At 50.6% G+C, this 26687-nt stretch overlaps 1 protein-coding gene across 1 annotated transcript in view; it reads left to right on the top strand.

The window, feature by feature from the left end:
• The window catches only part of LOC8056654, an 88370-nt gene that overhangs the window by 52113 nt on the left and 9570 nt on the right, over nucleotides 1-26687 (top strand). Inside the window, exons 36-49 of the mRNA XM_021459886.1 lie at nucleotides 7012-7115; nucleotides 7200-7495; nucleotides 8660-8744; nucleotides 9234-9542; nucleotides 9672-10058; nucleotides 10143-10458; nucleotides 10551-10709; nucleotides 10823-10986; nucleotides 11087-11267; nucleotides 11356-11628; nucleotides 11718-11918; nucleotides 12359-12413; nucleotides 25890-26020; nucleotides 26132-26641. Coding sequence (XP_021315561.1) covers nucleotides 7012-7115; nucleotides 7200-7495; nucleotides 8660-8744; nucleotides 9234-9542; nucleotides 9672-10058; nucleotides 10143-10458; nucleotides 10551-10709; nucleotides 10823-10986; nucleotides 11087-11267; nucleotides 11356-11628; nucleotides 11718-11918; nucleotides 12359-12413; nucleotides 25890-26020; nucleotides 26132-26641 — 3171 coding nt within the window. The remainder of the gene's footprint in view (nucleotides 1-7011; nucleotides 7116-7199; nucleotides 7496-8659; nucleotides 8745-9233; nucleotides 9543-9671; nucleotides 10059-10142; nucleotides 10459-10550; nucleotides 10710-10822; nucleotides 10987-11086; nucleotides 11268-11355; nucleotides 11629-11717; nucleotides 11919-12358; nucleotides 12414-25889; nucleotides 26021-26131; nucleotides 26642-26687) is intronic.

Below are 26687 nucleotides of genomic sequence, written 5' to 3'. Positions count from 1 at the left end.
GGCATGTGCATGGTATGGTAGCCGGCCAGCCCTGCTTGATTAGAGAGATATGAGAAGATCTCGGTTGGTCTTATTTCTATAAACCACCAGATCTTCTCTTCCCTATATATATGTACATAGGTCTCTCAATCAATCTAATCTATTATTCAACGCAATATTCATTGCTTTCATGGTATCAAAGACCTAGTTTTTCCTTTCCTGGCCGCCTATTCCCCTGCGCCTGCTCGCTGCCTCTGCACGACCTCGCGCCGCCATGGATCCCGACGCCAAACCCGTCGATGCCTCTGCGTCTAGCGCGCTTGTGTCCGACGCCGCCGGTGCCGCTGCCCTCCAAGAGGAGCGTCGACCGTGCGGCCGAACAGGCCCGCCTCGCTAAGGCGGAACGCGCCCGCACTGCCCAAGCCGCCGGCGACGCTGCTGCTGAACGCGCGGCCGCTGCAGAGCGCGAGGCCGCCTCTGCTCAGCAGGAGCGCGACGCGGCCAACGCGCGTCTTCAGGCCGCCCTCGACCGCGCGGCCAAGGAGCGCGCCGCGGCCGCTTCTCCTCTGGACGACGGAGCCCCCAGCGACGCCGAGGATGCCGAGGACGCGGAGGATCTGAACTCCGCCGATGGCGGCGATCCTCTTCTTCGCGCCGCCCTCCTTCAGCACGAAGCCGCGGCCCTCATCAACCTGCACGCCCGGGCTGTGGCTGTGCAGAACATCCGGCTCCTCGTCCCGCTGGTGCTCGACGTCGCCTCATCCTTCTACGGCCGCTGGCGCGAATCCATCCTCATCGTTGTCGGCCGGTACTCCCTACAGAACCACATCCTCTCTGATGTGGCTGCACCTGACTCTCCTGATTGGGTTCGCATGGATTGTGTTGAGAAGACCTGGCTCACCGGCACCATCTCCGACTCCCTCGCTGAAACGGTCGTCGAACCTGGCTCCACCGCTCGCACTCATTGGCTTGCCATTGAGTCGTAGTTCTGTGGCAATCGTGAAACACGGGCTCTGCAGCTCGAGGCCGCCTTCCGCACCTTCAACCAAGGCGACCTCGACATCACCACATACTGCCGCAAGCTCAAGGGCATGGCAGATGCTCTTCGCAACCTTGGAGAGCCGATCACCGATCGGAACCTCGTCCTCAACCTTCTGCGCGGCCTCAACGGCCGCTTCGAAGCTATCAGTCTCCATCTTCGTCGCGGGTGCCCCTTCCCCTCGTTGCTTCAGGCCTGCAACGACCTGCTCCTTGAAGAACTCACCATGGCTCTGACCGTTTCGCCTTCGGCTCGAGCTACGGCTCCTTCGGCTACTGCCCTTCTCGCCAGCAATGTCCACTCATCGCCAGCGACACCTACTGCCCAGCAGCGTCCACCGTCCCTGCCTCCTGCTCACCCCGGGGGCAGCGAGGGCAAACGTGGCATGCGTGGCAAGAGGGGTGGTGGCCGCGGTGCCCCTGCTACAGGCATGCCTAATGCCACATCTGGAGGTCCTCCATCCGGCCAACCATGGATGCCGAATTTGCATCAGCCGTGGACTGGGTCCATCAACATGTGGCCCGGCCCGCGACCAGCAACGCTCCCTCATCCGCACGCCCTTCTCGCCGGTGTCCAATAGCAGCAGCAACTTCCTCAGGCGCTACTGACAGGTACACAGCAGGGATGGCCTGCGCAGCAGGTTCAGCAGTGGGCACTTCCTCCACCGGGCTTGTACAGTCCTGCGTTTCCTCCACCCGGCTGGGATACTTCGAGCCTCGCCTCCAATTTCCAGACTCTGTCACTCCAGCAGCCTTCCCAGGCCAACTGGTACTTCGACTCGGGCGCTACCAATCACATGACCTCCGACGCTGGTAACCTCACCGTTCACTTAGCTTCTCACTCTTCACCTTCAAATATTGTCGTCGGTAATGGGAACCTTCTTCCCGTTACTTACTTCAACTGGCACTACCAATCTTCCGCATCATCTTCATCTTAATAATGTGCTTGTTTCACCTAGCCTTATTAAGAACCTTATTTCAGTTCGTCAATTTACCTCTGATAATAATTGTTCTGTGGAGTTTGACTCCCTTGGCTGTTCTGTGAAGGATCTTCGTTCTCGAAGAGAGATCGTCAGGTGTGACAGCTCCGGTCCTCTCTACCCATTGGAGTTTGTTTTCGCCCTCTGCGTCTACTCTTCTTGCCACCAGCTCCTCACTTTGGCACCAGCGTCTTGGTCATCCGGGTCATGAAGTTTTGTCTAGGCTAGCGCAGACATCTGCTATCCCTTGTAATAAACATGATGAACAAACCTTATGTCATGCTTGTCAGTTAGGTCGTCATACACGTCTACCTTTTCCTGTGTCTTCATCTCGCACTAGTCATGTATCCCATCACTAGTATTGCTGGTCACAAATATTACCTGGTTATACTTGATTTCACACATTACTTGTGGACGTTTCCTCACCGACTCAAATCTGACACTTTTCTCACTTTGTCTCACTTCTTTGCCTATGTCGCTACACAGTTCAGCGTCCCTATCCAGGGCATACAGTGCGACAATGGCCGAGAATTCGACAACCTCAGCACCCGTGCTTTCTTCCTCTCCCATGGTGTTCAGTTGCGCATGTCCTGCCCATACACTTCACCTCAGAACGGTAAAGCCGAACGTGTTATCCGAACCATTAATAACGTTGTTCGCTCTTTACTGTTTCAGGCCGGTGTCCCACCTGCATATTGGGTTGAGGCACTCTCCACTGCTACCATGGTCCTCAACATTCTTCCTACCAAGACACTTCACTTCAACACTCCGCATCAGGCTCTGTTTGGCTCCCCGCCAACTTATGAGCATCTTCGTGTCTTTGGTTGTCGTTGCTATCCCAATTTATCTGCCACTGCACCACACAAACTTGCTCCTCGCTCATCCTTGTGTGTGTTCCTCGGTTATTCTCCTCATCACAAAGGCTACTGTTGTCTTGACCGGTCCTCCAACGGGGTCATTATCCCACTGCATGTTGTCTTTGATGAGACTTGTAACGTCCCGCCTCCATGAGGCTGGGCCCGTTTACATCTGGCAGCTTTTCTAGGACATAGTCAGTCCCGACAAACCAATACTAGTCTTTTCTGCATACTTTGTCCTCACTCGTGTGCACCCGGGAAGTACTTCCCGGTCGGTCACCCATCCCTAAATTTCTCCAGGCCAAGCACGCTGAACTTTAGAGTTCTTTGGAGATGGGCTTCCGGAAAAGAAGTTGCAACTTGTTGGTATGAGTCTCCTATTAATCCTATTAAGCCCTGGGCCGGGTGTTACAAGACTTCCTTCCCGTTTTCTAAGGTTCCTGGACATCCCGCGCCTCAGGACTTTGATTTCTTATCTACTGACCCTATGGTGGCTCCACCAGTGCCATCTTTTTTTGCCCCTACAGGTACTCCAGGTCCTGCGGCTGCTCCAGGAGGTGGCACCCCTAGGGTCGCTGCCACCTCCCTGGAATCTGATGTGCCGACCAGTCTGCACCTCCCAGCAGCCAGCCAGGCTGTCTCAGCAGCCACCGCGGCTCCAGTGGTGTGCAGCCGGTCTCCAGCAGCCAGCCGGTCAACACAAGCAGCCGACGCACCTGCTGCCTCACTGCCCAGCCCGGCAATCAGCCGGCCACCACCAGCAGCCGGCCATGCGTCTGCTGCTCCACCCAGCCCGGCAACCAGCCGGACATCACCAGCAGCCTGCCTTGCGCCTGCTGCTCCACCGCTCAGCTTTCAGCGCTGGGGCGGTTTTGTGTATCACCGGTGCCCGCAGCACCCTTCAACCAAGGCGACCTCGACTTCCCCGACTGATTTGGCTGTACTGGCGCCCATACCACCTGTCCGCCTGACATACAGCCGTCGCCCGCGTCCACCGGCTTCACCACCAACTCCTCAGATAGTCTCCCCGGTACCACCGGCCTCCACAGCTCCGGAACGTCTTCCTGCTGGGGCTGTTCCCATCGTTCCTGTGGCAAATCAGCATGCCATGCGAACGAGGGGCAAGGCCGGCTTTCGACAGCCGGTCGCTCAGACGGTCACTCTCCAGGTTGCCTCCTTGTCACCCATCCCGAGGACCTACCGCGTCGCACTTGCCGATCCCAATTGGCGCGCGGCTATGCAGGAGTTCTCTGCACTTCTTGCCAACCACACTTGGGATCTCGTTCACCGTCCACCTCGATCCAACGTGGTTACAGGCAAATGGGTGTTCAAACACAAGTTCAAGGCTGATGGTTCTCTTGAGCGCTACAAAGCACGTTGGGTTCTTTGAGGATTCACTCAACGTCCCGGCATCGACTATGATGAGACTTTCAGTCCCGTTGTGAAGCCTGCTACTGTCCGAACAGTTCTGTCTCTTGCGGTCTCTCGCCATTGGCCAGTGCATCAGCTTGATGTGAAGAATGCTTTTCTTCATGGGAACTTGTCTGAGACAGTTTACTATGTCCAGCCTTCGGGATTTGAGGATTCATCTCACCCAGATTTTGTGTGCCTCCTAAATCGGTGCCTCTATGGGCTGAAACAGGCGCCGCGTGCTTGGTACAGTCGCCTTGCAAATTTTCTTCTTCATCTGGGTTTTGTGGAAGCCAGGACGAACACGTCGCTGTTCGTGTTTCACCGTGGTCAAGATACTGCCTATCTCTTGCTGTATGTGGATGACATTGTGTTGACGGCCTCCTCCATAGAATTGCTTCGTCGGATCATTGCAGCCCTTCAGCAAGAGTTCTCTATGAAAGATCTGGGTGAGCTTCATCATTTCTTGGGGATGCAAGTTCAGCGTACTCCCTCCGGGCTGTTCCTGTCCCAACACCAGTACTTGCTGGACATTTTGGACCGCGCTGGGATGGCTGCTTCTAAGCCCTGTTCCACTCTAGTAGATCTCAATCCGAAGTTGTCTGCTGATGGTGACCCTATTTCAGATCCTATGGATTTTCGCAGTCTAGCTGGGGCTTTACAGTATCTCACCTTCACTCGACCTGATATCGCATATGCAGTTCAGCAGGTGTGTCTTCACATGCATGATCCGCGCGAGCCTCATCTTGCAGCCCTCAAGCGGATCCTTCGTTATGTTCGTGGCACTCTTGACTTGGGTCTTCATTTGCGTGCTTCTAGTCAGACTGAGCTGGTGGTCTACTCTGATGCGGATTGGGCCGGATGTCCTGACACTCGCAAGTCTACCTCAGGCTACGCAGTTTTTCTTGGTGACAATTTGGTTTCCTGGTCTTCCAAGCGTCAGAATACTGTCTCCCGTTCCAGTGCCGAGGCGGAGTATCGCGCTGTCGCCAATGCTGTGGCTGAGGCATCCTGGCTGCATCAGCTGCTTGCAGAACTTCACACACCTTTGGGTCAAGCCACCTTGGTTTACTGTGATAACATCAGCACTGTATACATGTCTGCTAACCCCGTTCAGCATCAGCGTACCAAACACATTGAGATTGATCTTCACTTCGTTCGAGAACGAGTGGCCCTTGGAGCAGTTTGCGTTCTCCACGTCCCGACGACGTCACAGTTCGCTGACATTTTCACCAAAGGCTTGCCCACTTCTGTCTTCACGGAGTTTCGGTCCAGTCTCAACGTCCGACGACTCGACGCTGTGACTGCGGGGGTGTGTTAGATTGTATATATATATGTGCTGTGCGTGTGTATATGGTAGGCATGTGCCTGGTATGGTAGCCGGCCAGCCCTGCTTGATTAGAGAGATATGAGAAGATCTCGGTTGGTCTTATTTCTATAAACCACCGGATCTTCTCTTCCCTATATATATGTACATAGGTCTCTCAATCAATCTAATATATTATTCCACGCAATATTCATTGCTTTCAGGGTGCTTAGTTAGATTAGCCTACTAATTGTCACAAATAAATCTAGCTATTGGGAGACAAAGAAATCAGTTTGTTTGTGGCACATTGTAGCATGATAGTGTCCATGACACTGAAAATGACAAGACCACTGTTCAAAGACCTGTCTCAGCTTCATATTATTCTGTAGAGCAAAGAAGAAAAAACCCTTTTACATTTTAATTACTATGGATTCTGTATGGGAGAATCCTGCTGGTATAATTGTATCTACTACAGATAAAGTGATGAACTATTGTAAAAATGATTCGTCTAATGATTTACATAACAATAGGATAGTTATTAGTTACAAGCATACATTTTCAGTGTCTTAGTGTTGACAGTAGTTGTATACATTTTAAGTTCCGTTGGCATTTTCGTCTGGGTAAACTGTATGGATGTTTAATCTTTTTGGGAACAACTGTATGGATGTTTCAGTGAAATTTTGGTGTCGGTTGGGTGAACCCATCTGTGTTCATTCCATCTGGATAGTATCTTAGGTTGGAGAAGTTTTGTTTTGGTTTTAGAAACTATTGTAATTTTTGAGTAATGGAATTCGGTTTGTCTGTGGTGGAAAAGAAGTTACAAGCATACATGAAAACTAACAGTCTATTAAATGAAATCCTGATATCAATCTTCAGAATATCCAGATGATTTTAAATAGTATCCTCTTAGATTTAGTGCCCACCTTTCGTCAACAATGTAAGATTTCAAATCAATTGTTAGTGCACTAAAATCGAAATAGCAATGGGTTCAAATGTCCTAAGCTTAAGACATAATTTTAGGAAACTTAATTATGACCCACTATTAATCTTTTCCATGGGGCTGGCTATGGGGTCTTGGTAATGAAGTGCAGTCACTTGCAATGCAACCTTATATATTTTATGCACTTTCAATGTTATCAAGTCGTCCGACTAATCGCGATTAGTCAGGCTGATCGGTGCCGTGGCGACTAGGATCGAGTAGACAATTTGATAACATTGTGCACTTTGTCTATTTAAGTATATAACTTCCCTGTTACATTGCCGTGGAGACCCTTTCCTGGGTAATGAAGTTCAATGACTTGCAATGCAACCACACACTTTATGCACTTTGTTTATTGAAGTATGTAATAACTTCCCTGTTACATTCTTTTGAATATATATGTTCCTGTCCTACACCTATATTTTGCTGGTGAGTTTAACATACTCTCTTGAAAATGTTCAGGTTGTGTCTCCAGAATTTACCTTCTATGACAGTTCAAAGTTATCAATGGATGATTCCTTGCACATTGAGAAGCTTCTTCGGGCCAAGATGGATTTCAGTTTCATGTTCGTCTTCCTCACTTTGTTTACCCATTGAATCTCTCTTTGGATTTTCTTTGTTTAGTGAGATGCCTTTTTATATTAAAACAGGTATGCTTCAAAAGAAAAAGATATATGGGCTCGATCTGTCATTAAAGACCTTACAATTGAAGCTGGTTCTGGTCTTCTTGTTCTTGAGCCTGTAGATGTTTCATGGAAATATACTTCAGTCAATGAAAAGACAAATATAGTATTGGCGTCGACAGATGTTTGCATCCATCTTTCTCTGAGTGTTGCTTCTCTTATGCTTAAACTGCAAACCCAAACTCTTGCAGCATTGCAGTTTGGTAACATTAGCCCACTGATTTCTTGCACAAACTTTAAGCGAATTTGGAGCTCACCAAAAGGTGTGTCTGGCCTACTACACCTTTTTTTTTGGAAGTTTGTGTTTCTGCCCTTATTCTGCAATGGTGATTTTACCCTTACTTTTTAAACTTTGTGATTTCCAAACGAAGCGTCTGTTTACCCCTGTTTTGTAACACCGTTAGATCTGAGCTGATTAAATGGCTAAAAAAAATAAAACAACAAACAGCCAGGTGAAAAAGACCACAATGCCCTCACCTTATCTTTTCCCCTCATCGGTCGGTCTTCTTGGTGCCTCACCGGTGGGTCTTTGCGGTTCTTGGCGGCTAGGATTTTGTTTACTGGCTGGCGGAGAGCAGGCATGGTGGCGGCACTAGGGACGGTGCGGGCAAGCCAGTGGCAGCACTCCGGAGGATGCGCGGTGAGCCCCAGCCGCGCGCGGGGGCATGCAGCGAGCCCCCAGGCCTTCCTCCTGCCTGCCCCTGCCTTCGTCGATGTGCTAATGTCCGTCCCTGGCCCGGTCTTCCTCCTGTCCGCCCCTGCCATCACTGGCATGCTGAAGTCCGCACCTGGCCGGGCAGCACATGCCCACGCGCCATGAGTTGCCGCACACGGCACACGCTGCGGACGCTCGTTTTCTTGACAACATGCTCATCACCATTTACGTTGCGTTGGTGACAGCTGGACTGCACACCTGGTATTCTAATGTCCGACCGGGAGCTTGTCACATGGACTAACCTAATATCGGCATTTTGGGAGCTTGTCACATGGACTAAGCTAATATCAGCGTTTTTGCAGAACGGCTGCCCCTTACAAGGGCTTCATCATTTTGCTTCAATGCTAAGTTTGGGTGACATTCCTGGGGCTTCTGTCAGCTTGCAACCATGCTGGTGCTGTGGAGGAAGGGTGGAGCTACTTCCATTCAGTGAAACATGATTTTGGATCTAGCCCCAGCACTAGCATTATCTGATTGAATCGTATAGTTATGTCTCAAAATTGCCAAGTTGGTGATCTGAAAATAGGGGTAAAAACACAAATATCAAAATAAAGCAGGGGTAAAAATGCATGGGCAAAGTTGTCTTCGCTTCAAAACAGGGGTAGAAACGCTTAGGACCACCCCCCCCCCCCTCCCCCCTTTTTTTTTGCTTATTCTGGTCCTTGTAGTGGGCCATCGCATGCTAGTTTATTTTACTGATTCGATTCTGCAGGTGACCTACCTGGCTACAACCTAACGTTCTGGAGGCCACAAGCTCCCTCAAATTATGTAATCTTGGGGGATTGTGTGTCCTCGAGGTGATTTTTTCCCCCTTCATATCTATCACTTTGATGAAGTTAATACTTTCACCAAGTGTTTGTTGAGTTTTGTTTTGGTGTAGTAATTATTCTGTCTAATCCATCGTCGTCTGTTGAAGATGCATGCTAAATACTAGAGCTGGCATATGATTGAAAACCTGAAACTTTTCACTGGTATAAATAACATGAGGATTAAGCAAAAAGTTTGTAACAATGTGCTGCTGATGGCATGCCTTTTTACTATAGGAATTCTTTTTTTAAAAAAACCAATCCTATGGAAGTTCTTATATCTGTTATTCTGTGATCAATCTATATGTAGTATTGCAAAACCTACTCCTAAGTTAGGCATGAAAAGATGCAAACTTTACTGGAGTTTTTCACAAAAGAAGTGGCATAAAATTTTATTCATCTTACCTTTATTTCCACCAGATAGTTTGAATATTTTGACCTTTATATATTTCCCCCAGCTGATGCCTTGCACCTTCTCAGGTCTGTTCCACCTTCTCAGGTTGTGGTTGCCGTAAGTAATACTTATGGTCGCGTACGAAAACCTCTTGGATTTAGGCTTATTCATGTATTACCTGGTTCTCTGGATCTCATTGGTTCCTGTCAATCAACTGAAGAAAACGAATGTTCTATCTGGATTCCTGTGCCACCACCTGGATATTTAGCTCTAGGATGTGTGGTAAATATTGGAAGGTTACCACCTTCAAACCATGTAGTGTACTGCCTTCGTTCTGATCTTGCGACTTCTGCAACATTTTCAGATTGTATACACTCACTCTCACCTGCTGCTGGGTATGACATCATTTACTTTTTTTTTGGTCGGATCTACCATTTTGTGCAGTGGTTTTTTTTTATGCATAGGGTTTATGATGAAGTACCAACACCATGTGAATGGTTCTCTTGTTTTAATTTTGTTCACAGAATAATGTCTGAATTTAGCATCTGGCGTGTGGACAATGTGATTGCTTCATTCTGTGCTCATAGTTCTGTAGAGCAACCCACTACAACAGAAGCTCTTGATTTGCACCATCTTCTTCTCCGGAATCCAAATTGCTATATCGTTAAAGATCTAAATGCAGATTCATCTATTAAGAATGACCAATCTTCTGATCAATTAACTCACCACAAGAGTATGTCTGGATGGGATGTACTTCGCACTGTGTCAAGACCAAGTAACTATTGTATGTCTACTCCACATTTTGAAAGGATATGGTGGGATAAAGGCAATGATACAAAGAAGCCATTTTCTATATGGAGACCATTACCTCGTTTTGGTTTTGCTTCAGTTGGCGACTGTATATCTGAAGGGTAATGATTTCATTTTGTAGAAATACAAATGCTAAATACTGTTCTTTGTGATACTTTGTTGACATGGCCCTTTGCATATTTCAGGTTTGAACCGCCCACTCTTGGCATTCTTTTCAAGTGTGACACGGTTGTTTCTGAGAAGCCTGTACAGTTTACTAAAGTGACACAAATTGAGAGAAAAGGCCTTGAGGAAATATTCTTCTGGTATCCAGTGCCACCTCCCGGTTATGCTTCCCTTGGATGTATTGTAACAAAAACAGATGAAATGCCAAGCAAGGATTCCATTTGCTGCCCTAAACTGAGTCTGGTTAGCCAAGCGAATATCTCAGACGATCCTATCTCCAAGTCTTCTAGTGCAAAAGGTCCTTACTGCTGGAGCATTTGGAAAGTTGAAAATCAGGTAAGTCATCATGCTTAGACCATTTATAGTAAAATATTATTTCACCTCTTGGCATTGACTGAATATAGGGATCAAAATATTCGGTGTTGTAGGGATGTACTTTCCTGGCCAGACCTGATGTCAAGAAGCCATCAGCTCGACTGGCATACCGTATTGCTGATCATGCGAAGCCCAAGACACGTGAAAACATTACTGCTGAGCTGAAGCTGGGTTGTTTGTCAGTCAGCATTCTTGACAGCTCTTGTGGAATGGTGTGTAGGCCTGCTAAATTATGTACCTCCTTTTAGTTGAAAGCTTATCATTTCTTTTCTTGAATATGCAGTATTTATAGAATTACAAATCAACCAATATTACCTTTTTTCAGGTCACACCACTTTTTGACACTACAATCGCTAATATAAATCTTGCAACACATGGAAGATTTGAAACAATGAGTGCTGTATTGATCTGTTCAATTGCTGCATCCACATTCAATAGACACTTGGAGGCATGGGAACCCTTTGTTGAGCCATTTGATGGGATATTCAAGTGAGCTATGTTTAGTCATTTGTACCTATTTGGCAACATGTACTGTTCTCTTCTAGAATTTTTGTTCTGCATCCTTATCATTATTCTGCCATCATTGAAGGTTTGAAACATATGATACCAGTGAGCACCCTCCTTCCAAAGTTGGTAAGATGATTCGTGTTGCTGCAACGAGTCCTCTAAATGCTAACCTGAGCTCTGCAAATCTTGAGCTTCTTATAGAAACATTAGTTTCATGGAGAAGACAGATTGATCTGGAAAACAAATCGTCAACAAAAAATGAGGTATAACCTTAACCTTTCTCGTCCTTGATGTTTCATGAATTTCCATATGTTCTTATATTGATTGGTTATGTGCATATCCATGTTACAGGACATTGTTGAAAACATGAAAAAAGCTAATGATTCTTCGTACTCTGCATTGAATGAAGATGATTTCCAGAGAGTGGTTTTTGAGAACAAATTAGGATGTGATGTTTATCTTAAGAAAAAATTGGAAGACAGTGAAAACATTATTGAGCTTTTACAGCATGAGAGCAAAGTTTCGTTGTTGCTGCCGCCTCCCAGATTTTCGGATAAACTAAATGTGTTATACAATTCAACAGAATCAAGATATTATGTCGTTGTACAGATCTTTGAGTCTAAGGTTGTACTTGAACTTGTCTCATTATGCAAATGCATACTTTTTTTTCTGTATGAATATTACAGCTTCTTCTCTTTTTTTCTCCATGTCAGGGCTTGCCTATCATAGATGACGGCAATGGTCACAGCTACTTCTGTGCTTTACGCTTACTTATTGGAAGCCATGCTTCTGATCAGCACAAAGTGTTCCCACAGAGTGCCAGGACAAGATGTGTAAAACCTGTGGAGACTACTGAGTTACTGACGCACTGTGCTAAGTGGAATGAACATTTTATATTTGAAGTTCCAGAACAGGTAACGGTCCATCTAACCATTTTTTTTCTTTTCTCTCCCTGCAGATGTTCAATGCTCTAGTGCATCATTTCATTCATAAAAAATCTATTTCTAGAATGTGGCCAAGTGCTGTATGATTTAACCTTTCTTCTTCTCTAGTGAAATAACATGCAGCTCTCCTACATATTCAATAAAAATATGCAATTTTCCTTTCTGTTTCTTTTGGATCTTATTTTGTAATATCATGATAAGTCTTATTATAAGTGAGTTACTGAATACTGATACCATTTTTATTTTTCTTCAACTGGTTCTTATTAGTACAGCTGAGGTTTAGTGTGACTAATTTCTTTCACTTTCCCTTTTGCAATCACAGTGTACCTGATTTCTGATTTATTCCCCTACATATATTGTCAGCTTGAATGTTAATAAGATCGTACTAATCCTAATGAGATACTTTGCAGGCATCAGCTAATTTAGAGATTGAAGTAACAAATCTTGCATCAAAAGCTGGGAAAGGTAACTTCTGGAACCATAATTAAAATTAGTATTTCACAGTTAAATTGAGTTTGTTCGCAAGGGCAATTCCTTACATGCCAGTGTATGTTAGCTCCCAGTTTCTCACTGACATGTGGAAAATACCCACCTTCTCAGTACTGTAAGGATTGCCTTAAATGTCTTTGATGGGATGGGGTCTCCCAAATTTTCAGTGGAATTTATCCTCTTTTACATGTCCTGTCAAATCCTGATGCAATTCGAACTAGAACATTTTTTTTCTGTTTGTTACTACATGAAATGAAATGCTTATTCCACTTTACTGTTTTTATCCTAGTTATTATTATAAGTTTTGCAATGCCTCTTGTTGCCATTCTTAACTAACCATTCTAGGCCAATCGTTACTAAGGGACCCTGTACCTTATCTTTTATTTCTGTATTTTTTTTTTCTCGAGCTACGCAGGAGACCTGCGTGTCATTTTGTTAAGAAGAATAAAAAGATGCAAAAGGGTGGGAGGTAAGAAAACCCCTCCTAGGCACCCACATGGGGTAGTCAAAACAACACTCTAGAAAATAAACTAGGGAAACATGACCAGCAGCCTCAAACAACCAAGGACCTAGTGTTAGAATTAGGTTTTCATTACTTGGACAAACACTAACCAGGGTGGCAATATAGTTGCCATACATGGGCCTCATGGGCCTAGCCATATGGGCCTGTATCACTCATACTCTAACAGCCCCCCGCAGTCTGAACTACCGGTGCAACGGAGTTGCAGACTGGACTTGAAAAGAAGTAAAGAAGTACACACACAAGGCCCCCACAGACAACTAGCCACAGGTGATGTTGAGGCTGGAGCGGAACTCGGCGAAGGTCGAGGACGGGAGTCTCTTGGTGAAGATGTCGGCGAACTAGGAGGTGGTCGGGACGTGGAAGACCCGAACATCACCGATGGTGACCCGATCACGAACGAAGTGTAGGTCGATCTCCACATGCTTGGTCCTCTGGTGCTGCACAGGGTTGGTGGAGAGGTACACCGCACTGACGTTGTCGCAGTAGATCAGGGCTGTGAAGCTCGGCGAGGAGCTGCTGGAGCCAGGAAGCCTCAGCCACGCAGTTAGCAACAGTGCGGTACTCCGCCTCGGCATTGGAGTGGGACACAACCGGCCGACGCTTGGACGACCAGGACACCAATTTGCCGTCTACGAAGACGGCGTAGCCGGAGGTAGAGCGCCGAGTGTCCGGGCACCCGACCCAGTCAGCGTCAGTGTAGACGACCAGCTCGGTGGAGGGAGACCGGTGAAGAAGCAACCCGTAGTCGACGGTGCCGTGGAGGTAGCGGAGGAGGCGCTTGAGAGCAGTCAGGTGGGGCTCTCGGGGATCATGCATGTGGAGACAGACCTGCTGCACGTCGTATGTTATGTCTGGCTTGGTGAAAATGAGGTACTGAAGTGCATCAGCAAGACCCTGGTACACAAGCCTCTGACAGCTTGGATATCAAGAGTGTACTGTCGCTGGTGTAGAAGAAGCCTAGTGGGACGAGGCTCAACAGTGACTTCGAGAAACTGATAGAGGACACCCAGATCCTTCAGAGGGAACTCTTGCTAAAGAGCGGTGATGATGCGGCGCAGTAGTGAAGGACTGGAAGCTGTGAGGACAATGTCATCAACTTAGAGCAGCAGGTACGCAGTCTCGGCTCCATAGTTGTAGATAAACAGGGACGTATCTGACTTGGCCTCCACAAACCCTAGTGTCACCAAGAAAGCAGCAATCTGATAGTGCCACGCCCGAGGGGCCTGCTTGAGACCGTGGAGAGACTTGTTGAGCCGGCTGACCATGTCTGGACGAGAGGAGTCAACAAATCCCGATGGATGACTGCAGTAGACTGTCTCAGTAAGATGCTTGTGCAGAAAAGCGTTCTTAACATCCAGCTAATGCACCGGCCAAGAGCGAGCAAGAGCCAGAGAGAGCACCGTGCGGACTGTCGCCGGCTTCACCACAGGACTGAAGGTCTCATCGTAGTCAACCTCGGGGCGCTGAGTGAAACCCAGAGAACCCAACGAGCCTTGTCCCGCTCAAGGGTGCCATCAACCCACCGCTTGAGTCTAGATTCACTTGCCGGCGACGACGTTGGCGCTGGACGGACACGACACCAGATCCCAAGTCTGGTTGGCGAGGAGCGCCGCGTACTTCTCTTCTATCGCGCGGCGCCAGTGAGGGTCCAACAGGGCAGCGCAGACGGAAGAGGGTACAGGAGAGACCTGCAAGTCGTCGGGCATCGCCGCAAGAGCTCGGGACCGCAGGGTACCAGCCGCGTGCTGCCTCACCATCGGATGGACATGACGCGGGTCGCAGTGAAGAAGCGGCGGGTGGTACACCGGCGACGCAGCACGTGCAGTCGGGGCCCGCAGCGGCGGAGTAGGTGTGGCCGGCAGAGAGGAGGCCACAGGTGGTGGCGGTGTCGGCGGTGGAGGAGACACCATTGGTGGCGACCGAGGCAGGGCCGTCCCCGACGAAGGAGAGGCCACCCTCAGTGGCGGAGGATGCGAGACCGCCTGCGCCCGGCGCTGGTAGACGTGCACCGGCTGGGCGAAGCGCACCGGGGGTGCAACGAGCACCGGCTGGGCGCAGGGTGCCGAAGGAACGGACACCGGCGTCCCTGGGCCCGCGTCAGGTGTAGTCGCAGGAACCACCTGGAGGGTCGTAGCCACTGGACCTGTGCAAGGCACAGAGTCGAGGGCTGCACCGGTGGACGGCGAGCGGGGACACGATGCCGGCGAAGACCTCGGCGGAGCAGGTCCTGTAGGAAACAGTAAAGGTGGCTGGGTCACCGGGTCAGCGGGACACAACGAGAAGTCGAGGTCAGGGGTAGAAGCCGGTGTGGTGGTGGTGGAGAAAGGGAAGACAAACTCATCAAACACCACATGGCAAGAGATGAGGACCCGACAAGAGGTAAGATCATAGCACCGATACCCCTTTGTGGTCCGGAGAGTACCCGAGGAAGACAGAGAGTCGAACAGGGTGCTAGCTTGTGGGGAGCAATGGCTGTGGTGTTAGGGTAGCATGCACACCCGAAGACACGAAGGTGATCATACCGAAAAGGGGTGCCGAACAGAGAGCATGGTGATGCGTGGGAGCTGGGCAGGCTGCGGAAGGAAGGCGGTTAAGAAGGTAGGTGGAGGTGTGGAGGCTCTCGGGCCAGAAGCGCGTAGGGAGCGACGCCTGAAGGACGATGCGCATGGTCTCGGTGGTGGTGCGAATCATGCGCTTAGCCTTGCCGTTCTGAGAGGAGTACGGGCAAGACATGCACAGCTGGACACCGTGAGATAGAAAGAAGGCACGGGAGGTAGAGTTATCGAACTCTCGACCATTGTCGCACTGGACGACCTTAATGGTGAGGCCGAATTGTGTGGACACCCAAGCGAAGAAGTGGAGGATCGTGGGAAAAGCATCAGACTTGGCACGTAAAGGAAAGGTCCAAGAATAATGTGAAAAATCATCGACCACCACAAGATAGTATTGTAGCCAGAATTGTTGAGGACAGGAGAAGTCCATAGGTCGCAGTGAATAAGATCAAACACACGAGAAGCAGGAGAAGAAGGAAAAGGAAGACGAACATGATAGCCCAGCTGGCACGCATGACACCTCGTGAGCCCGAGGGCACCGAATGTCGGAATTACGACTCAGCAACGTCAAGGCATCACGACCAGGATGGCTGAGACGACGGTGCCAAATAGTGGAGCAAGGGGTGGTGGCGAAAGCAGCTGACAAAGCAGGAGCGAGGAAGAAGACGCATGCGGAAAGCGAAGGGTGTAAAAGGGCCCCGTGCTATCGCATCGAAGGAGGGGACGCCGAGAAGCCAAATCCTTCACAGTAAGACCAGAAGAGTCAAACTCGATAGAGCAGGAGTTGTCAGTAGTAAACTTGCGAATAGAAAGAAAGTTGTGAACCATAGAAGGTGCAACCAGAATGTTGGGAAGACGAAAAGAGCCATGAGCGCCGGCGGCACCCACAAACATGGCAGGAAGACACGAGCCATTAGCGACTATGATGGATGAAGGATGAGAAGATGGAGGGCGAACAGAGGAGAGTATACCTGGGTCGAGAGTAGTGTGGTAAGTAGCTCCGAGGTGGAGCCATGGTGCTGGAAGAGGTGGCCAAGGTCGCCTGGTGCCAACCGACGCCCGGGCGAGACGCCGGGAGGTGGAGCCCACGGTGATGCGGAGAGAGACCCCGGAGGAGCACAAGCAAGCATGGCCACCGGCAGGCGAGGTGCACCTCTAGGAGCCTGGAAAGAGGCCCAAGACGTCGAGGCCCAACCGATGGACTCGGGCGAGGCGCCGGGAGGTGGAGCCTGAGGCCACGGAGGCGCCGCAGCGGCCCGGGCAGCAACGAGGGCAGCGGCGAGGGCGGAGGTAGGCGGTGGAGGCAACCTACTCCCTTCGTTCCAAATTATAAGTCGCTTTGACTTTTTTGGTTCATCCATTTTGCTATGTGTCTAGACATATTGATATTTCTAGATGCATAGTAAAATGGATATACCAAAAAAGTCAGCGACTTAGAATTTGGAACAGAGGGAGTAGCAAGGAACTCATGTAAAGCCAATCTCCTGCTATACACTATAGATTACTCTCATTGGCCGCAGACTGAAGCAGCATCTCTATGCTAGGCCTAGCACCTTCAAGAACACAAGTATTTCGGTGCTTCCATAATCCCCAAGCAACTAGGATGCTTAGACTATTGAGGCCTTTGCATGCACTCCTTGGAATGCATTTGATGGTGCCCCACCACCAACCAGCGATTATTAGATCCTTGAGGAGCAAAAGTCCGCTTGTAAAGTCAAGGTCCAAATCTGCTGGCTGAACACACATGCGACGAGGATGTGTTGAAATATTTTCCTCAGCCTGATCACAAAGCAGGCTGTAGGTGTGCTGTAAGGGTTCTTGCCGCTTTTTTCTTCTTAATACAAAGTTGCATGGATCTCATGTTTGAGAATCCAGGTCGTTGCCTCAATGTTCCAGGGGGCTCGCACCCTCGATATCCAGGCCGTTGCCTGCAATCGCTATGATTCATTTTAGTGGAAGTTGATTTCGCACTGATTGGTGAAAATTCTCTATTGCACAGTGGTTAAAATTTCCTACCATGCATTGGAGTGCTTTTCATGATGAGTTCGGAAGCTCTCCAAAATTTCTGTGATTGCTGATTTTATTGAAATGCTACCTCAGATGGGTTCCAGAGCTTTGCTAAGGTTCAGGGATAACTGATTTTATTGAAATGCTATTTCCCATGGGCTCTAGAACTTTCCTAATGTTCAGGGATAACTGATTTTATTGCAATGCTATTCCTGATGGTTTCGAAAACTCTCTGTTAGAACTTTAGCAACCTAGCCAACTCAATGAATTTTTTGAAGACCAACTTAGCTACCCTGTTAGTTATCTGATATAAAAACTTCGACAATTATGATTGGGTATGATTTTAGGGGAAAAAACTTAACTCAGACATGATCCAGGTACACTAAAAACAATGTTAGAACATCTATGAGCCATGTAGCCAACTCTCTGTTTTTTTGCGTATTCGAGAAAAACACTTAGTTTTTGTAGTAGTTTTTTTTTCTATTGTACTGGTCTAGTTTTTTGTAGTAGTTTTTTGTTTTTTTTTCTATTGTACTGGTCATGCCCTTCTAAGGGATTGTTTGAGTCGCCTAGACTCCTCTTCTTAATATAATGATACACAGCTCTCCTGTGTGTTTGAGAAAAATATGTTTGCTGTTTATAGAAGATGGAACATTGCCCTGGAAAAAATGGAATCCATAATGTATATTGTTGGAATATAAGTGAATTGCCCACGAGGTGGGCAATTCACTTATATTCCAACACTCCCCCTCACGTGGAGGCTCCCTCAGGCCTCAAATGTGGAATAGGAGCGAGCAACAATTATTTTATTTAATTGCGCTAACCAGGATTCAAACTCAAGACCTCTGGCTTTGATACCATATTGATTTGCATGCACCAAGCTTTTGGGTTGAACTGGTGGGTGCATGCAACTCAATATATATGAAAGTGAAAAATTATGCTGCAATACTGTAGATACTTGTCAAATTGTATAGTGGACTGAAGGTGTTGGAAGGGAAGTTAGGACCTAGGTTCATATGATTGAATATTAGTGGAAGTATGGACTTATTCTTCTTTTCTTGATTAATAATGAATTTGAGGCTGTTGCTTTTATACAGAATACTTGACCTGTCCTTAGTTCCAATGTTTGGCTACAACCCAACCTGCATGAAGCTGACTTAGTTACAACGTTTGGCTGCAATTCATCCTCTTTGGAGCAGGAATAACTATTAGCAGATGGACAGCCTTGCCATAGGCTCTTTGAAACAATAGCTGGGGAATGTTTTTATTAGGAAACCAACCCAATGAACAACAATACTAATCATTGCATGTTTATACTCTGTGAATCTGGATCCTGCATGGCCGGTTATTATGCCACACATTCTATATCTCTACCTTAATATTAAAGGGGCAAACACTCTCCAATTTTTCATCTCACCTCTCTCTAACTAACTGGGCAGTGGAGAGTTTCTTCTGCCCCGCTTTTTTTACTTCCCAAACTGTACTCATGCCCTCTGTGTCTAGTATGTGACCCAGACTTATGACCCATAGACATACAAGTTAGATTCTCTGGATACATTGCAATGCTTGTGTATTCGGGGGGAGCGACTCCTAGTATGTTAAGAGCTGTCAGCGTCGCTAGTGATGAACGGCGTCTTTGGACATTGGGAGATAGCAGGCACACGGAACCTCTCTTCTTTGACTGGTCCTGCTCATGAAGAGTGTTGGTTGCTTGTGAAGAGTGTTGGTTGGTGTCTGGAGGTGTTGGTTGCTTGTCACAGTTCTAAGAGGCACGCTTGTAATCATAAAATATTAGAGTGGTGTGTGTAGCGTGTGTTGGTGTTGGTGTTTACGTTTGTTTGTGGTTGTGTTGCCGTTTTTTTCTTCTTAATATAATGATACGCAGCTCTACTGCGTGTTCGAGAAAAAAAAACTCACGTCTATCGATGGTGGATACGATACGGATCTGATTCCAATACGTATTGAGTCGCGCCCTATGTATGTCATATGTGGTATGTGACCCATGCTCATACGAGTTAGAACAACTTGCTGTTAGAGTATATGAGTATTAGGCCCATGAGGCTAGGCCCATGAGGCCCATGTATCCCTAACTATATGGCCACCCTGATTAGGGTTAGCCCAATAATGAAATCAGAAAGTCTAACATGGTATCAGCTTAGGGTTTTCTTCCTCCCCTGCTCCCTGCCCACCCCAGCCGCCGCCACCTCTGGCTGGCGCGCCGCCGGCGGCCATGGCCGGCCGGCCTGATCCCCCTCCTCCTCCTTTCTATTTCAACCACTTCCCTCCTCTCATCCCCTCTTCCTGGGCGCAAATCGCGCAGCAGACGCCGCCCAGAGCCGCCGCCCCTGCCTCTACTTCTTCTGGCGCAGCTGCTGGCCTGGCCGCCGGAGCGGCTGCGGCTCTGGCCGCGCGCGCGGAGCCGGCGGACGCCGGCCAGGATGGCGCTCGCGCGGATGCGGACGGCGCCCGCGCGGATGCGGACGGAGCCGCAACCGACGTCCGCCTGCAGGCGACCGCGCCCGGAGCTGGCCTTCAGGCCGCTCTGGCTGGTGACCAGGACGCGCCCGACGCGGCCACTGCGGCTGCCTACGCCCGGGGTGCCGCTGCTGCCATCGCAGCTGGCCTGGGCATGCCTCCGGATGTCTCCTCTCTGCCGCTGCTCACGGCCTCGGGGCCTCTGCCCAGGGGACCGGCCCCTGGTCTGGCAGCAGGGACGCGCGCGGGAGCTCCGTCCGCGGCCCCCTTCCCTGCCCCGCCTCCGCCGCCCGTGATGCACCGTCCGGACTCCTCCCTGCTCGCCGCCCTCGTCACTGCTCGTGCTGCGGCTGCGGAGGGCCGGGCCCGCGTGCGTGAGGCCGCTCTTGCTTGGGAGCGTGAGCGAGACGCGGCCGACGCCTTGGCCCGCCAGATCGCCGACGCCGAGCAGTTCCTCGGCCTTCCAGCCTCACCTGACGTCGGGACCACGTCCTCGGGATCGGCTTCGGTCGTCTGGCACGATCCAGCCGACCCCCACGTGGTGCAGCTCCACTACCAGGCAGGGGGCGTCCAGAACATCCGCCTCCTCGTCCCGGTCGTCCTTGAGCCCGAGTCGCTCTCCTACGCTCGCTGGAGGGACTTGGTCCTCCTCACCCTCCGCTGCTACGCCCTCGACGACCACGTCCTCCTCGACGCCGCGGGGGCGGTCCCGACCCCCTCGTGGCTTCGCCTCGACAGCGTCGTCCTCTCCTGGATTCTGGGGACGATCTCCCTGGATCTCCACGACCTCGTCCGCAACACCCCGAGCGCTCGCGGGGCCTGGCTGGCGCTCGAGGGCCAGTTCCTGGGCAACGCCGAAGCCCGGGCTCTGCGGCTCGACGCGAGCTTCCGCACCTTCGTCCAGGGCGACCTCTCCGTCAGCGAGTACTGCCGCCAGATGAAGGGTATGGCGGACTCCCTCGGCGACCTCGGCTGGCCCGTGGAGGACCGCATCTTGGTCCTCAACGTTCTCCGCGGGCTCAGTGACCGATACTCCTACCTCCGGACGTGGATCACCAGGCAGCGGCCCTTCCCCACCGTCATGGAGGAGCTTACTCAGGGCCTTCAGCCTGGGTCCACCTCCGCTTCGGGGTCCTCGTCCTCCTCCTCGACTGCTCTCGCTGCCACTCCACCTCGTCCCGCCACCCCACCACAGTCGTCTCTTCTGGGTCCTCTTCCCCCCGGGCCGAGCGGGGGTGGGGGGGGCCGTGGCGGCCGCCGTCGTCGTGGTGGGGGACGTGGAGCAGGTCGTGGGGGCAACACGACGACGCTGCCACCTCCACGAGGTGCACCCTGGCCATCCTACAACCACCCATGGTCAGGGCGCATCTCCATGTGGCCGTTCCAGGCTTCCGGTGGCGAGCCTCGCCCGCCGGCGGCCATGCTTGCGGGTGCTCCCCCGGGGTTCCCCTCAGTGACCCCGTGGGCGGCCCCGTTTCCGGCGTCCTCGTGGGCTACTCCACCCACGCCCTTGCCCGGGTCGGCCGGCTGGGACCAGGCGGCCTTGGCGCAATCCTTCAGCACCATGGCCCTGACACCCCCAGTCGGGCCGGAGTGGGTCGCTCTCTGGGGCTACTTACCACACCACTCCTAACCCCGGTATACTTTCTTCTGTTCGCCCTCCTTCTCCATCTCTCCCTTCGTCCATTATGGTCGCTAATGGGTCTTGTCTTCCTGTCACCTCTGTGGGTGCTGCCGGCCCCCATGGTTTCTTTCGTCTTCCTGATGTTCTTGTTGCTCCTTCTATGGTTCACAATCTTCTTTCTATTCGTCGTTTTACAGCTGACAATTCTTGTTCTGTGGAGTTTGACTCTTCTGGTCTTACTGTGAAGGATTTGGCTTCCCGGCGTCCTCTGCTCCGATGTGACAGCACGGGGCCCCTTTACACTCTTCGCTTTCCGGCATCTGCCTCGCCTCCTTCGCCAGTTTTGTCAGCTGCCTTCGCCACCACCACCTCCACTACTTGGCACCGGCGTCTCGGCCATCCTGGACGTGATGCTTTGATGCAGCTTAGTCGTAGTTCCGATATTCGATGTACTCGGGCTCACGATGAGCATTTGTGTCATGCGTGCCAACTGGGCCGACATGTTCGTCTTCCTTTTCCTAGTTCTTCTTCTCATGCGGCCCGCATTTTTGACCTTGTACATTGTGACTTATGGACCTCTCCTGTCATCAGTATTTCGGATACAAGTACTATCTTGTGGTGGTGGATGATTATTCTCATTATTCCTGGACTTTTCCTTTACGTGCAAAATCTGATGCTTTCTCCGCGCTTGTCCACTTTTTCGCTTGGGTGTCCACTCAGTTCGGCCTCACTATCAAGGCTGTCCAGTGTGACAATGGTCGGGAGTTCGACAACTCCGCCTCCCGTGCCTTCTTTCTCTCTCACGGTGTCCAGTTGCGCATGTCTTGCCCGTATACATCCTCTCAAAACGGCAAGGCTGAGCGCATGATTCGCACCACCAACGACACCGTGCGCACTCTCCTGCTCCAGGCCTCTCTTCCTGCTCGCTTCTGGGCCGAGAGCTTGCACACCTCCACTTACCTCCTTAACCGCCTTCCTTCCGCTGCTTGTCCAGCTCCCACACCTCACCACGCTCTCTTTGGTACCCCTCCTCGCTATGATCACCTTCGAGTCTTTGGGTGTGCGTGTTATCCCAACACCACCGCCACCGCTCCTCATAAGCTGGCACCCCGTTCGACTCTCTGTGTCTTCCTTGGGTACTCCCCGGATCACAAGGGGTACCGATGCTACGACCTTACCTCTCGTCGAGTCCTCATATCTCGCCATGTGGTGTTCGACGAGTCGATCTTCCCCTTTTCCACCACTGCCACTCCTGCTTCCACCTCGGAGCATGACCTCTCCTCTGTGTTTCCTACTGACCCGGTGGTCCAGCCACCGTTTCCGGTGTTTCCTGCAGGTACTGCTACGTCGCCTGTCGCCCGTGACACCTCGGGGCCTCTACCCTGCCCGGGTCCCGAGGTGTCACCTTCCGGCCCGGCCCCTGCGCCTGACGCGGGTCCCGGGTCGGCACCTTCGACACCGGCCCCACCGGTACGCTTCGCCCAGCCGGTGCGTGTCTACCAGCGACGTGCTCCCGACGTGGGGTCGGCACCTTCGACAACGGCCCCACCGGCACGTTAAGCCCAGCCGATGCGCGTCTACCAGCGACGTGCCCGGCTGGCGCCGCTGCCTCCGGCGGCGCCGGTGGCCCCCTCTTCGCCGGGGTCACCTGCGCCACCGGTGACGTCTTCCCCGCCGGCGACACCGACCCCGCCGCCACGGCACCCAGCTACTCGGGCCGTGACGCCGGTGTACCACCCACCGCTCCTTCACCGACACCCGCGTCATGTTCACCCGATGGTGACGCGACATGCGGCTGGGACCCTGCAGCCCCGGGCTCTTGCGGCGATGCCCGGGGACTCGCAGGTCTCACCGGTACACTCTTCCGTCCGCGAGGCCTTGCTGGACCCTCACTGGCGCCGCGCGATGGAAGAGGAGTACGCGGCCCTCCTCGCCAACCAGACATGGGATCTGGTGCCACGACCGCCGGGCTCCAACATCGTCACCGGCAAGTGGATCTGGACCCACAAGCGCCGGGCTGACGGCACACTTGAGCGGTACAAGGCTCGCTGGGTTCTCCGGGGCTTCACTCAGCGACCCGGTGTCGACTACGACGAGACCTTCAGCCCGGTGGTGAAGCCGGCCACCGTCCGCACGGTGCTCTCACTGGCTCTCACGCGCGGGTGGCCCGTGCATCAGCTGGACGTCAAGAATGCCTTCCTGCATGGCGTTCTTACTGAGACAGTCTACTGCAGTCAGCCGGCGGGATTTGTTGACTCTTCTTGTCCTGACATGGTGTGTCGGCTTAACAAGTCTCTCTACGGCCTCAAGCAGGCCCCCCGGGCGTGGAACCATCGGTTTGCTGCTTTTCTGCTGACTTTGGGGTTTGTGGAGGCCAAGTCAGATACCTCTCTGTTCATCTATCACCATGGGGCAGAGACTGCATATCTGCTGCTCTATGTTGATGACATTGTCCTCACAGCCTCCACTGAGTCACTCCTTCGGCGGATCATTGCATCACTTCAGCAGGAGTTTGCCATGAAGGATCTGGGTGCTCTACATCACTTTCTCGGGGTCACTGTTGAGCCTCACCCTACTGGATTACTCCTTCACCAGCGGCAGTACACTCTTGATATCCTGGAGAGAGCTGGGATGACTGACTGCAAGCCCTGCTCCACTCCGGTTGACACACAGGGCAAGATATCGGAGGCTGAGGGTATACCAGTGACAGATCCCACCGCTTATCGGAGTCTTGCCGGGGCATTTCAGTACCTCACCTTCACTCGGCCGGATATCACCTATGCAGTACAGCAGATCTGCCTCCATATGCATGATCCTCGGGAGCCACACCTCGCCGCTCTCAAGCGGATCCTACGGTACCTCCGCGGCACAGTCGACTACGGTCTTCTCCTTCACCGACGGTCGTCCTCCACCGAGCTCGTCGTCTACACCGACGCCGACTGGGCCGGGTGCCCGGACACCCGCCGCTCCACCTCCGGCTACGCCGTCTTCTTAGGCGGCAACCTGGTGTCTTGGTCGTCCAAGCGACAGCCGGTCGTCTCCCGCTCCAGTGCCGAGGCGGAGTACCGTGCTGTCGCCAACGGCGTGGCTGAGGCTTCCTGGCTCCGTCAGCTCCTCGCCGAGCTCCACAGCCCTCTCTCCCGGAGCGCACTGGTCTACTGCGACAACGTCAGTGCGGTGTACCTCTCCACCAACCCGGTCCAGCACCAGAGGACCAAGCATGTGGAGATCGATCTACACTTCGTACGGGACCGGGTCGCTGTCGGCGATGTTCGGGTCCTCCACGTCCTGACCACCTCCCAGTTCGCCGACATCTTTACCAAGGGTCTCCCGTCCTCGACATTCACCGAGTTCCGTACCAGCCTCAACATCACCAGTGGCTAGTTGTGTCTGTGGGGGGCTCGTGTGTTGTACCTCTTTTCTTTCGTGTCCAGTCTGCGAACTCCGCTGCGACGGCAGTTCAGACTGCGGGGGGATGTTAGAGTATATGAGTATTAGGCCCATGAGGCTAGGCCCATGAGGCCCATGTATCCCTAACTATATGGCCACCCTGATTAGGGTTAGCCCAATAATGAAATCAGAAAGTCTAACACTTGCATCGGTTCCGTTGCAAGCACGGACATGTTTGCTAGTAATACTTTATATCTGAATATTTCTACCACTTAGGGCCAAAATGTATATTCTACTTGATTAGATAGTTATACTAGGTGGCCCTCACTGACCACACAAGGTCCCCATCTTTTACTGGGAAGCACAAGATCTCATACATAGAACATTTCATGATTTTAAGTTTTCTCTTCTGTAGGGTGAGCTGGGAAGGTTTTTTTCTAGCCATCCTGTTTTTTGTATCGTATTTTAACTTTTTTCCCCTCTCTTAATGAAACTACATGCAGCTCTCTGCTCTCCTGCGTTGTTCGAGAAAAACAGTTCACTTTGGCTTTGTCCTAACTCAAACTTCTCTAACGTTGACAAAGTTTCTAAGGAAAGATATATTAACGTCTACAAGTTCAAATGAATGCACTACCAAAACATATTTTACAAAGAATTCAGTAACTAATTTGATGTCGTAGATGTAGGTGTTTTTTTTCTATAAGATTAGTTAAAGTAAATAAGTTTGACTCTAGACAAAACCAAAGTGAACTATAATTTTGAATGGAGTAATGTATAATGGTGGAACTCTGAATATGATGATACACAACTCTTCTGTGTGTTCAAGAGAAAATGAATGGTGGCAACTGTTTTGTAAACATTTTCTCTTTTTGTTTTGGAAGGTGAAGTACTTGGTTCTCTGTCTATTCCTATTGGACGAGGAGCAACAATGTTGAAACGAGCTCCTTCTATGAGGATGATTCAGCAAGTTTCTGATGTCAAACGAGTACTAACATGTCCTCTTACAAAGAAGGTAACAAGTTCTTGCTTGTCTGTTTGGAAGATATATGGAATTCATGTTGCATTCTTTATTGACTCTGCTGTTCAGCCCATACTCATCAAAAGGCACATTTTCATCTTGTAGGGTCAGGTACCTAATTTTGAAGACAGGAAAAAATGTGGTGTTTTAGTACTCTCAAGCTGTTATGTGGAACGTTCTACTCATTCATATTTCCAGAGCTTGAAAGACAGTATAAACAATGTTGAGAGTGACTTCTGGATAGGACTTAGCCCAGATGGTCCATGGGAAAGTTTTACTGCAGCTTTGCCAGTGACAGTCCTTCCAAAATCGCTTGATAATAACCATTTTGCATTTGAGGTCACTATGAGGAATGGAAAGAAACTTGCAACCTTGAGAGGTCTTGCAGTTATTGCCAATGATGCTGACATAAAACTTGAAGTGTCAGTATGTCCTGTAAACATGCTTAATAATTCTATGTCAAATACTAGATCGACAAGCTCCACCAATGCTATTGATGAAGTATTTGAAAATCAGTGGTACCGACCAATTACAGGGTGGGGACATAACCCTTCAATTGATCATGGAAATGACTTAAAGCAGTGGAGCACAAGGGACTGCTCATACTCATCTAAGGTATTTTTAGATATGTTACTAATGCAAGCTGTTTTTTGCTATAACT

Source organism: Sorghum bicolor, chromosome 4 (assembly GCF_000003195.3).
Source record: "Sorghum bicolor cultivar BTx623 chromosome 4, Sorghum_bicolor_NCBIv3, whole genome shotgun sequence".
Classification (NCBI taxonomy): Eukaryota; Viridiplantae; Streptophyta; class Magnoliopsida; order Poales; family Poaceae; genus Sorghum; species Sorghum bicolor.
The sequence above is the reverse complement of the archived record's forward strand: the minus strand, read 5'-3'. Positions and strand labels throughout refer to the sequence as shown.